At 42.6% G+C, this 13,077-nt stretch overlaps 1 protein-coding gene across 1 annotated transcript in view; it reads left to right on the top strand.

Annotated features, from left to right (window-relative positions):
- Positions 1–13,012: 13,012 nt before the first annotated feature.
- Positions 13,013–13,077, top strand: part of LOC130586488 (NADH-cytochrome b5 reductase 2) — a 7,381-nt gene continuing 7,316 nt past the window's right edge. Inside the window, exon 1 of the mRNA XM_057387290.1 lies at positions 13,013–13,027. Coding sequence (XP_057243273.1) covers positions 13,013–13,027 — 15 coding nt within the window. The remainder of the gene's footprint in view (positions 13,028–13,077) is intronic.

The following is a 13,077-nucleotide window of genomic DNA, read 5'->3' as shown; positions in this document are numbered from 1 at the left end:
AAATGCTCTCTTGATATATATGAAAATGCCCTTTCTCTTTGTGAGAAACTGAAAATCAAGTTCATGACTAATGCTCCAAAAGAAACCCAAACAACTGAACGTAAAAGCTTCACAATCACAAACCAAAATACAAATCAAAGAAAATCCACCAAACCCCCACAATCTAAACCTTTGTGGAGTGATATCAGAATGCGTGGTAGGTATCTCTGGTCATGGGGACTTTTTTGTGTGTCAGCTGCTTTTTTCCTCACTGTCATAACTTGTACATTTGCTCTATTAGTTTCAAATTTATTTCAATAGTAAAAACTAATCTGCTTTCTTCTATGGTTTAAAAAAGGTACTGTGGTTTTGCAGAAGCTTTAGGATTAACATTTTAAGCAACTGCAGTTATTTATGGCATCTACATTTTGTGGTGAGGGAGGGAAAAGTAGCATTGAGTTAGTGCAAAATGCTTTGGGTTTTTGTTTTTTCACCTTTATTTCTTGGAATATTCAGTTTTCATGGATTCCTCCTCCTTTTATCAAGAACACAATCCTAAAGATTTGCAGGCTGTGGCTTGGGGTCTGACAGCTTTAAGCATAGCCTTTCCTGGAAGACTAAAGCTACCAAACAGAGTTGGAGTTTTGTTGTCTCAAATTCAAACTTGGAAGCAAGGAACAGAAAAGTTTTAAGATGCTGTCTCTTATGTCTTGTGTTGTTGAACATTTTGCCTTTTATTCACAGTACACYATTAAATCTTCCACTGTTCAGAAGCAAAGAATAGCCTTGTAAAGGTAACTTGGACTGAGAAGCACCAATAAAGAAGAAGAAATATGTACAAACATTATAGAAATGTTTGTACATATTTCCCAATCTGTTGAGCAGACTTTAAAACAGAAATGAAGAAAAGACTAAAGAATTGCTACTATGGAGAAATGTAAGTGTATTTAGGTGTAGTTTTGTTGGTCAATCTCTGTGCTGCAGCACGGGCAGTTTTTGTCTTGCCTGGAGACATTCACTGTGTGTTTGAGTAAATCTCTAAGAAACAGTAAAACAGTTCCAGCAGAGCTGATAGGAATTGTCTGCTCTCATTTYCAAGATGTGCTGTACCACATAAATTTAGAAGCACAGGTTGACAGGTCTCACTTGTCACTTTAAATCCCAGCTTTGCTTCCTCTGCTGGAGCATTTCTCAGCAGCTCTGGCCTCCTTTCTGCTGCAGAGCACTGCGAGTTAAAGGTTGTGTAACAGAGCTGCTGCTCTGCCATCTCCAACTAAATTKAACCCTGCTTCCACTTTCCAGATATTTATAAATGCTTCTCTCCTTAATGTTATCTCAGTGGCTTTCTTCAGTGCAGGAGCTTTGCCTTTCCCTCTCCACAACTATTATCAATCACTGATAGGTAATTAGTAATTATGCAACTGTCTCTTCTGGAATATGAAACAATGGCAGCTTTGAGCAGCTTTTATTCTTACTATGGGAAGTGGGGGGAACTGTGACTAATTGGTGAAAGCAGAAGTTCCAACACATGAAAGCACTGGAATGCTTGGAGCTGTGGGCTCTAGGTAGGGTGAATGGGAATTTTTCATTCTTGATTCAGTTACAGGCATTAATTGTGATTGTTACCATAAGCCTTCAGTGCTATTCTAATTGAATTGTTACACCTTTGAGGGTTGTGATTCTGTGGCTTTTGGAGAGTTCATGGCCTGGTAGGGAGAGAAGCAAGGCCTCTTCTGCTTCTTAATGAGCATATGGAAATAAGTMAACTTGCCATAGATTCTTGGAAATTAAAAAATGAAAACCACCACTTTTAGTTACAATTTTCTGGGGTGTAGAATGAGCATTAAATCCTAAATTGCCATTGCCCCATATGTCAGGAGTTTCTGCTCTGCCCTCTGTGTAGGAATGGCAGTCCAGTMCCAGCAGCAGAAGGTGGCTGTGCTATTCTTGCTCTCATCAACAAACATTGATTTGCCAYTCCAGTGAAAATTATTCAGTACTTGGACACTATTAACTGTCATGTATCATGTCAGCCTTAATCTACATTCAGGATGGCATAATACAGTTGAATATTTTTATCTTTATGRAAGTCAGTAGCTCATCCTTTCCTTCATTCCTGATGAAATGATCCCAGAACTGGATGTCCAGGGACACAAATAGTTATGCTTGCTGTTTTAGGCACYTCCTTGGGTGGAATTCAAGAATCTRAAGCTTGAGAGAGAGACTTGATTTCCTCTAGTACACAGCTCTCTCAGTATGATTCAGAATCATAAGGCAAATGCTTAAAATAAGCAGAGACTTTGCAAAAGCAGTCACATTGTGAGGTGGGAGAGAGAGACCTGTGGAAACAAAAGGAAACTGTTGAGGAGAAGCATATGAATATGGTTAATACTCATTTTCATGTGTTCTCCAGCTGTTAAGTCACATAGTTTGAGAGAGGCTGATTGGTTTTTGTTTTCCTCTATCTTTCAAATCCCTCTTACCTTTCCTGTTTCATCAAGGCTCTCCCAATTTAGGACAGGAGCCTGCTCTTTGTTGTACACAGCACACAGGTTCAGCATCTTGTGAGGGTTCAACTCTGCTTCAGGCCAGATCTAATGTGGGACTCCCAATGATCTCCTTTCTCTCCTGTATCAGTGCCAAYCCAGTGGGCTGCTTGAGTTTTGGGCTCTTTGTCCCCCTGCTGAAGAGGCTTTTTAGAAAGCTCCAGACCAGARCTCTGGATTTAAATGTGCTTCARKAAGTTCTGTACGTTTGGAATATTTTATGGCATTTTAGACCTCACTGAGCAAACCAGCTCTTCAAAACTCTTGGCTCCTTTGTTTTCCTTCCCCACCCCAGACGTTGCCATTGGTGCCTCTGCTCTTCCACCCACTCAGCTGAATGAGACAAAAAGATTAGATGCTCTGGCTTGTAAACACTTCATTAATGCCAGCACTGTAGGTACCAGGGGAAATGCCACTTGGGTGCTTAAATACTGTYAAATTCTAGTTCTTGAATACAAAAGCTTCTAATTAGCTGCCATAACTCATGCACTGTTAAGGTTTCTTAGCAAGCAGAGCATGTCTCACTACTTTTCAATCCAGGTGTGTGGTTTTAAGTCACAGCTAATCTCTCCTTGTCAGTGACACCTGTGGTTTTCCTCTGATAAATATTTGATTTGGAAAGAAAAGCATGCAAGGTAACTCCCACTCATTGCCACTCTAATTTCAAACCAAGTCTATCCATTTTTAATGGGAATGTGCTGCACTTAGCCCAGTAAGTCACCTTCTGGATAGATGAGCTGCTTTGCTGGCTTCTGCATTCCATGTGGTTTTTGTATTTCAGAGCCAGTGAGTGCTCAGCACCTATAGAGGAGTTCAAAGAGCATCAAATGTGACTTGAAATTCTGGGACATTATTCTGAAGATATTTTAGGGACTTACACTCCAATAGTATTCCGTGAAGGCTTTTTTAATAGCAGTCCTTTGGTTACAGGGACAGAGAACAGTTCCTTGTTTTCAAATGATCTCACTGTTTTATCAGTACTGCAGGAAGGTACTGATATGAATTAAACTATTGGTAGAAAATATTAGTTATGTCTGAATTAATGAGCTAAAATATTCSCATCTTTTAGGGTTAAGGTTGGTTTGTGGTGGCATGGCAAGAGAACTTGGCTGAAAGAGCCATCTCTTCAGACACTTCAAACCAGAGAAAACACCCTGAGTGGAAAKCCAGTGTCACCAGCACAGTGCAAGCAACACCCTTCACAATCCTGGGAGGTTGTTGTCACCACACTGAAATTTTTTTTGCATTTGCTKTCACAAAGCTATTAAAACATGACAAGTGGCAATGATGACTTGCATCATGGTAGATGATTATAATCTTTAAAGCACGAACGCTTCTTACAGGTCATTTTAATTCCTCTTCCCACCTACGCCACATTGGCTGGCTCCTATCTTGAGATCACCTTTTTGTTTTTAGAAACCCAGGTGGGAGAGTTTAGGGCAGGTAATGATTAGCACGTGGTGCTGCAAAAGGGCCCAGGTGTGGGGCTTTAGAGCAGAACAAACTCAGCTGTGCCTCATGTGATGCTGATAAATGGGCTGCCCCTGCTTTAAATGGAGCCTCTCACTTTCCCTGCCCGGTTTGGCTCCTGCTCCGTTATCTCCTTGGAGAGCTGCAGTGCCCCGGGATCCCTTAGGAAATCAGTGATGGAAGGAGATGGACACAAACTGCAGGTGGGAGATGTGAAAGATGGCAGGAAACATTTCAGTCTTATTGCAGAAATTGCTGCTTGAGATTGTCTAAAGCYTTCTGCCCTGTTACCTTTTGATAGCAAGAAATACTTGTGCATGYRAGGAATGGGAAAGTGGTAAAAAAKAYCTGATTTTATACAMCTGGATTAAAGAAAACTCCCAGARGTTGKGGTAGTATTTGTAYCTGGCTGAAARCAGAGGGAGAAATAAAAGTTCAAARGGAAGGCAGATGAYGAATCACTGTTCTTAAAAATCTTCCTACTGTTGTCCTTTCCTTTAGGATGGAAGTTGTAACTGCCTTAGAGATTGTGTTTGAGAAGTAAACACCCTTACTAAATTATTGCAGRCACTGATTCTTGCTGCTGCAGGAACTGGTTTTAGTTTATTGTAAAATTGCTGCAGGGTGATGTGTCAGGCTGTTGAATTCTGCTCTGCTGTGAGCTCTCTGAGGAGAGATACAAGGTACAAAGGCTCTGAGTGAAATTTGATTGTAACAGACTCCTCCTTAGGGATGTCTGCAGGCTAAAATAATTTGAATACATGTGATGTGAATTGGTGGGCTCTGCTTGGACGTTTTGAGCCTGTGTGTTATTAAGCTCACTAGAAAAGCAATATTCAGTGTTCTGMAGAAGTGAGGTACAATTACCCTTGATGTGTACTCAGACTGTAACATTATCTTAGCAGATTTTCTGACTCTGCTGTTCTTTCACTTCATTTTCTTTAGAGAGGAGATTAGTTGTTTGTTGGGAACTGAGAAACACAGAGCACACGTTTCTCTTTCCTGGCAATTCACTTCTTGAGCTGCTGTGCCTCAGGGACTGTTTGGAAGTGTTGCCTGTTACTGGTGTTGTGCTTAAAAAGCACTGGAGTAAATAATCTGTACAGGCAATACTTTTCAAATTCACTGCAGATTAACACTTTGCTGACTACTGGTCAAAAATGTGTGTAAAGAAAGAGTTGCATCTGAGAGGTTCTGAGTTGATTTTGATTTTTTGTTTAATTATTTTAGSCATTATGCTATCTAACCTTTTTCAGTGGCCACTCATGCAATTGATATGAAATTCTAGTTTTGTTTATTTAATTGTATCACTTAATAATAGARTCTTGCTGGGTATTTCAGAGTGAGRAATGAGTGAGYATTACTAAAAATWAGAATTTYAAGTTRAAGAAGTTTTAAGCCCAAATTATTTTATCACAGTTTTATCACTTTTCTGAAGTTCRAACAGTTGTTTCGTGTGTTTCAGCTTTATTTTAAATTTAATCTGGGCAGGAGAAGTTTGGCTGGACAGAGCTCACAAGTGACAAAGGCTGTGAAAGCACAGAGATTTAGGCTGTGACCAGAAGGTTCTGGTGCTCAGTGCTGAGTCCTGGCCCTGGCTCAGCTTTGGGGCATTTCAGCCTTCACTCAATCTGTGCTGTTTGAAAAGTGACTCACACTGAGCACACCTCGTAAATAATCACTCCTCCTTGCAGGGCTCTTTCCTGCTGGTAACACTGATTATACTGGAGATTGTGTGAATTTTTAACTGTTCATGGTTCTAAATGTACATCCTTCCTGCAGCTGAGAGAGTGTGGAGCTGCAGGAACCTTTGCTTTGCTTTCTTCGTGTCTGGGAGCAGTTCAGGTTGCCAGAGATTGTACTGAGCCCATGGAGGACCTCAAACATTGTAGATAGAAATATTGGGGTGTGGGCTTTTTTGTTTGCTTGGGGATTTTGTGCTTTGGTTTTTTTTTCTGGTGGGTATTCTGGAGATAAMGATGTGCCTCTCTGAAATTTGCTGTGCTATTTATCTATCCTACCCCAATTCCTCTCACCCATCTGCTTGTACACAAATGTACCAACTCAAGCTTTATGTGCTGAGGCTTTCGGTTTTTTTGTTTGGTTTTTTGTTTTTTTTTTTTTTTTTTTTTTTGCATGAAAAGATATCAAAAACTACAGTTTCCCCTGACCCTTGCTCCAGAGAAGGTAGAGAGTTCCTAAACCATGAATTAGTGATGCAACCCCATACATTTTACATTAGAGCAAGGAACAGTGTGGAAAGTGGTGTGTGCTAGTTCAACACAAACCAGCACAGAGTGGCACAAAACTGCAGCATTCTGAAGTGTTTGTGAACTGCAGTGTTCCCAGGGCTTGACATGGCACTTTCCTGCATAAAAAGGGTTGCATTGTGCACAAAGTTGTGAAAGAAATGCTGCTGTTCAGTGTGTTTCAGCCATTTTGGTTTTTGTTTGTTTTTTTTCTGTAGGGAGTTAGTATTTACTCTCTACTTTGTTTTGTGGCTGGGTTTTTTTGGCTCTTTTTTTTTTCAGAACTGACCAAAGCTGTTGCACGATCAGCACAGTTCTGCTCACAACTCTGTGGCCAACCCCCACGGCCATGAAGTCTTAAGCAAGCACAGAATTTGTAGGTGGTTTAGTTCTGTTCCCTGTTTACATCAACTTAAGAGCTAAGCTAGTCCTTTTTAAATTAAAGCTAAAGTAAAGCTAGTCCTTGGTCGAATTCACACATTTTGGGGCAGGAATAAATACAGTGACCAATCTCCCAGTGGTGCTGTGTCAGAAATTAATGTCTTCAAGAAAGAGGCTGCCATTAAAACTTTCCTGCCTGGCTTAGGAGGACTCTGTTGCAGTATTTKGTAGAGAATTCAGTAGTTTCAGCTCTGTGTGAATCTCTCACATCTGCTGAGGAAAGGCAAAAGCCTTCCTGTCTGAGCGTGCTGTGGTTTTTGTGGTGTTCTGTGATGCTCTGGAGGCCCCCAGTTCTTGGAGGAGTTGCTCAAGACCATCAGCCAAGGCACTGTTGGGTTTTCCACCCACTGCATTTCACAKCAGCCCTGGAACTCCTGTAAATGCATTTTCTTAAGCCTTTAAGACTCTCTGGTGATGGTTTTGCTGCAATGTGCTGCTGGGAGCTGGCTCTGGCCTGTCACTGCAGGCCTGACAGAGTAACCTAAACCCTTAAGCTTTATCAACTTGGCCAAATATTGCTGAGCCAGTGGAAATTCATCCCTTCCAAAGCAGATGTGTGCATCCCTGTCTCTGCTTCACAACATGCATGATCATGTCACATACAAACAACAAAGGTTCTTTAGCAGCTCCATTATTTAGTTTTTTTTGCTTTCACTCTTTTTACCTCTTCCCTTCCCAGTTATTTTTTCAACAGCTTCAGTTGTGTTTGCACACTCAAAGTACTGAATACTCTTCAAGGCAGAGTTCTCATTTCCTCCTCATTATTTATAGTTCCATCCACCATTGCAGAGATGGAATCTCCTCGGTTTCAAGGCAAAAGTTTTTACTTCCCCTCTCTCATCCTGCTGTGGTATTCACTGTAGCTGCGCTTTTCTCTAAAGGAAAGAATTAAAATTTCATTGCTGGTAATACCTGAGCCGTGAGTCTCCTGTGGTAGCAGATATTGCATTGGTATAAAATCCTTGTGAGGTTATGAAAGGGAAAAAATAGGAATATGAATCCAGCTGGAGAGTTCTAAGCTACTTACAGCGGTTTTGTCTACTTGKACAAGGGTGAATCCTACTCAGGTTTGCTGTGGGGCACAAAGGGTTGGCAAATTTCTGTCCCTTGTATCCTCAGCATTGAGAATGAACACAAAACTGGCAAAGCCACACAAAAATCCCCCAGCAAGATCTGTGCTGGCTGCATGTCAGTGTTATTCATTGTGTAGTTCCTCATTATAATTAGGAAACTTTGCAAATTTCCCAATTTTCCTTAAGCTTTGTYTGCAGTCATGAAAGCAGATTAAAATTAATTTCTACAGAGTCTTCAAAGGATCGTGAACTGAACTTTTTGATACGACTTTAAACATCTCACTGTATTTGCATGAGTTTTGTCTTGCAGTTCAGAGGGAAAACGATTGATTTGAATTTCTGCAGCTGCTGGCATGGGCAGCTGTTAATTCACCAAATCCTGGGGTGCAGATCWCCCCCTCCATGGCAGAGCTGGTGCTGTTGTGCCATCTGATGGCAGAGCTGGAACAGAACAGCGCTGCTGCTCCAGTGCAGGGAGCTCTGCTGTGCCCATGTGGGGCAGCCAGAAGGGTAAATCTCAGTGCAGGGGATCCTGCTGCTGGCTTTGATTTCAGTTGAAAATGCAGGAAATATCCCATCCTGTTAGGCCTGGCTTTCCCCATCTCTGAAACGCCTTGCCCTTTGAGCTTGGGCTGACTTTGTGCTTCCCACACTCTCCCATTGCTCTGCTGGTGTCAGGAGCAGCAGATAAAGTTCTGATCTTAACTTTCTTGCAGTTTCCTTCTCTGTCTCTCTTGTTCTCTGTCTCCAGGTCTGTGTTTTAAAGTCAGAACTGTATATCTTGCAATCTCTCACAAACCCAAGCCCACTCTCCAGATTCCAGCCTGGAAATAACCCCCAAGAGCTTTAAATCCACCTTTCTACACTTCTGGCACAACATAAATAGCTTCATGAACAGGCTACTTCTGCACTGTTCTCATTTCTGGCTTGATCTCCAGTAGCTAAGGGCTGTGAGCTGTTCTTGATTGCATTTGATTGTGGGTCCTGAGAATAAATTATTTAGCCATGAAGCCTGAGGCTGGCCAAGAGCAAAGCCCCTGGGCTGGTTTCCTGTAACAGGGGGAGCTGGTCTCACTTGGCTGATCAAGAGCAAACCATGGATTACTCTTGGATTAACTTCTGCTGGCCTTTGAAGTTAGTTTGACAGATCATTCATCTCTTCCCCCTGTTTGGGCTCAGCTCCATCTCCTGGCAAGGCAGAGGGACCCATTGTGGAACAGGCTGTGCAGTGATCCCTGCAGTTACTGGGAGTTCTCTCCTTTCATGTCCTGTTCTTGATGTGATRTGCCAGCAGAGCCAGGCTAATGTAAGATGTTTTTATCTTAAATATGTTTCTGAAACAAATTGCAAGAATTCATCTCACTGCTGCCTGCCTGAGATGGCATATTTATGAGTTTTGAGCATATTCTGTAAGCAAAGCAATACTGCAAATCTTTCCCATGTTAAAAACAGATTGAAATGCACTCACTGTGCTCTCCAAAAATCAAGCGGTGGATTGGATTTATTTTGGGCCGTGTGTCAGTGAGGCATCAATTAAACATGAGATGTGCAGTTGATTTGATATAAAAAAATTAYATTCTTGTGGAAAGCAATTCAGTCTTGTAGCCTGTTTGGGGGATATTTGTTCATCTGTCCATGTCAGAGCGTGGTGTGCTGGTTCATTGGGATGCTTGTCTTGCAGTTCAATGTGCAGGGCTTCCTTTGGGCTCCTCTCCAGTGCTGACTGGGATGGATGGAAGGATGGATGTTGGATGGATGGATGGACAGACGGACTGTGCACAACTTTTTCCTGAGAAGCAGCAGAGCAAGGAGAGGCAGCACCTCCCACCCCTTGTGCTCTCACAGCTCCTCTGAGGTACAGTGTTCTGTGAGCTTGGCTTCACCCCATCCCAGCTTTTAACCTTCTGGATGTGACAGAATGCTAAGTTCAAGGTTTGGATACCTGCAGTGATTGCTAATATGGATAAAATAATRCCATTACACAAAATGAATGCTTTAGCATCCCTCTATTTTTGATTTACATTTACACTGAGGAGCTGCCACTGTGCTATTAAGACTGTGAGTTTCACAAAACATTCCCGAAGGGAATATGTTTGGGAGCTGAGTGATCAGCTTGCTTCTGACTGTTGCTGATTTGCTAATTTGTATGGCAAATCTTAGCTGAAAAGCCTTAGTATTGATCTTTCCTTACAAAGYATTTTGAGATATTCAGGTCAAATACTTAAGCTAAGCATAATTTTGTTCCCTCCCTCTTCCTTCACTTGTCCTTTCAGATGTATCAGTTCTGCAGTGAGGTAAGGCTGGACTCTGTCCAAGGGAAGTTTTGGCTGATATCTCAATGCACCGTGCTCTTCAAGGCCTGCAGTATTTCTGCCTCTGTTGACATTGTTCATCTTGTTTGGTTTTGGTCTTTTTTCCTTTGAGAGGTAAAATCTGTGTCCAGGAGAAGACTTAGCTATGAAAGGAAAGTGTTCTGTTGTAGCAAAGCCATGTTGAAGAGAACCATTGTTGTGTGTTTAAATTCTGTGTGAAATGCAGTTCTGAATGCATGTAAATGAGGAAAAGGGRCATAGCATAGCAATTTGGGTTTATAGAAATGATCACACACAAAGCATCCAAGACATCTCCTTGTCCAAATCCAGCTGCTCTTCACTCCAGAGCAGCATTCGTGTAATGCTTGCCACTTGGCTTACATTAAATGAGGGGAAAACCTATCCCAMAATACTGATCTCAGCACTTGCTTGAAGCTGGTGCTTAGATCAGGGAAAATGAGGTATCTGGGGTGTTTGGTGTGTAATGGCAACCTGTGAGTGTGGCTGCTGCAACAGAATGTTGTGAAATGAGAGCAGAGACTCCCTGTTCTGATGAGRCAATTACAGAACAGCACAGGCTGCCAGCAATAATAGAACAGTCCTTCAGCCTCAGTCCTTTATCTCTTGGTCATGGTTATTCCTTACCTTCCTGGGTGACAGCTGGAATATCCAGAGTATAGTGCACCCCCTCTAGTACTCTATGGAGAATGGGATGTGTCCATTTTTATTGTAAGTTTGAGGCCAAAACTTTTTAAGGTGAGTGGTAGCTTTCATCTTGGTGAAACCTCTGTTTTTGCTAAGATCATCTCCTCATGCTGGTCTAAGCATGTGCATCGTTTTTAATGAGGGAAGTTGGAAGATGTAGCCAAAAAGCRGGGAGGTGGAGCTTGAGAAGCTGTGGGGTAGCCCTGAAATGGRATGTTCTTTCCTTCTCCAAATCTTAACCTCTAAAGGCTTCTTGGAAATCAGTGCTTTGTGTTTCGGAGGATGTTTGTGGAATGCCTTCAAATCAGCTCAGGTTCATCTTCAGTAGGATAATGGGAGGTGAAGAAGCTGTACTGTACTCGTGGCCTTGTGTGCAAATAGCAGATGAGCACATCTGTGGAGGAGCAATTCTTGCCAAAGAATGGGCTGTCACAGCTGCCCACGGCCTCAAATYCCACTGGGATGAACCCTGCCCTGGGAATACCTGTAATTTTGGGGTGTGTCTGCAGCCGGGTGGGTGGCACAGGTTTGGTTACACCTACTCACGCTGGCACTGCATTCTTCTGCTCCACACACACACATTTAGTGGGTTTTGTGATTCACAGGTTTCAAGAATGCTGTTATATCAACCTGAAAATGAACTTTTTTTTTTTTCTTTAGGGGAGCACACATAGACCTATGGATGGTGGTAACAGGAGTTCATGATCTTACAGAGCAAGAGTACAGACAGGTATTTTGTGCTCTGCTCAGTAACGAAATACAAATCAATGTTGCAAAATAGTTTTTTATGTGAATGCAATTCCCAAATTGTCCATGATGCAGCAATCTAACTGCCTGCATGCTGATGGTAATCTGCGTTTACACAACAGCTTTTGTGTGACTATCAACACAGATCTGTGTGTGCCCTCACAGAGCCCTAAAGCTCAGCATCCTGGAGGATGTGGGAGTGAAATGGTATTGTCTCTGTACTCATGGTGACTGTCACCAAGACAGAAAGAATTGGGGCACCACCTGCCATTTTGCTCACACTGGATAAATGTTTTTTCCAAGACCTTCTTTCTGGATGGAGCTTTTTGCATATCTCCTGTTCCATGCCACAAATGCATACTCATGCCTTGTTAATATAAGAATGCTGATGGCTTCAGGAGCTGCTTTTAAATGTGTCCTCTAAAGAYGTCTGGCATATTTATATATATGGAATATATATTATTTATATATGGAAATTTATAGAACCAAAATTACTTAAAGCTTCACATTCCCAAGTAATTCAGAAACCTCATTTTTAAAAAAAAAAAGTTAAAAAAAGAAATTATTTTCAAGATACTGTTTCATGTTTTGGGATTCTATTTTAGTTTTTACAATTTGTAYGAAGACCCTTTGAATTCTTTACATTTAATGAGATTTTCCTAAACCCTAGAGTCGAAAGGCATGACACTAGCAACCTTTGTGAATGCTGAGGTAGGTTCATGTTCTCTGYGTGCCTAAAATGTGGATATAAAACTGCTTATTTTGGCATGGAAGTAAAAATACCTTCTTTATAATGCAKTATGATAGGATATGACAATCCTGCTCTCATTGAATCTTCCCAGGTTTTTTTTTTTTTTTCCCCCTAGAATTGTTTCTCTTTTCTGTTTCGAGGAGTGGCACGAGGGCAGGGCTTTTTTCTCAGTTAGACATCCATTTATTGCCATGCGTGGGGTGCACAAGAAATACTGCTATTTCTTCATCGCTGTTTCTCCATCTGAAGTGGCCGGTTCGGTTTTTTGGTCCTCCGTTTCTTTTTCTCCACAGGAAGGGTTGTTAAACATCGGAACGGGCAGCGGCGGAGGCTCTGTCCCTGAGGTGCTGAAGGAAGGATTTTGGATGCGGTCTGGGTGACACGGTGCTGTCCGGTCAYAGCTTGATCTSGATGATCTCASRGRTGTTTCCCAACCTGAGCGAKMCTGKAAAATCGGGAATTCAGCTCTTGGGGCAGCCTGACCCGCCCGGGCTGAGGGCGGAGCGGGGCTACGAGCAGGAACGCGGATCCAGCGCTGGCTCTGCCCCGGSMRSMMCSGGRGGRRGRAMCSGGGRRARGRAMSSRGRRRRAGGRAKCRGGAGGAGGRATCRGGAGGYGGAATCGGGAAAAGGAAGSAGGAGGAGGGATCTGAGGCGGGATCTGAGGCGGGACCTGCGCTGCCGGGGCGGAGCGGGGCTGGCGCGGCGGGAGCTGAGGGAGCTGAGGGAGAGGAGCCGCAATGGAGGCGTTTGCGGTGAGGGCCGGGCTGGGGCTGGAGCTGAGCTGAGCTGGCTGTCCCCTCAC

Source organism: Malurus melanocephalus, unplaced genomic scaffold (genome assembly GCF_030028575.1).
Source record: "Malurus melanocephalus ecotype Western Australia unplaced genomic scaffold, MMel_1.1 scaffold_1170, whole genome shotgun sequence".
NCBI classification, from domain to species: domain Eukaryota; kingdom Metazoa; phylum Chordata; class Aves; order Passeriformes; family Maluridae; genus Malurus; species Malurus melanocephalus.
The sequence above is the reverse complement of the archived record's forward strand: the minus strand, read 5'-3'. Positions and strand labels throughout refer to the sequence as shown.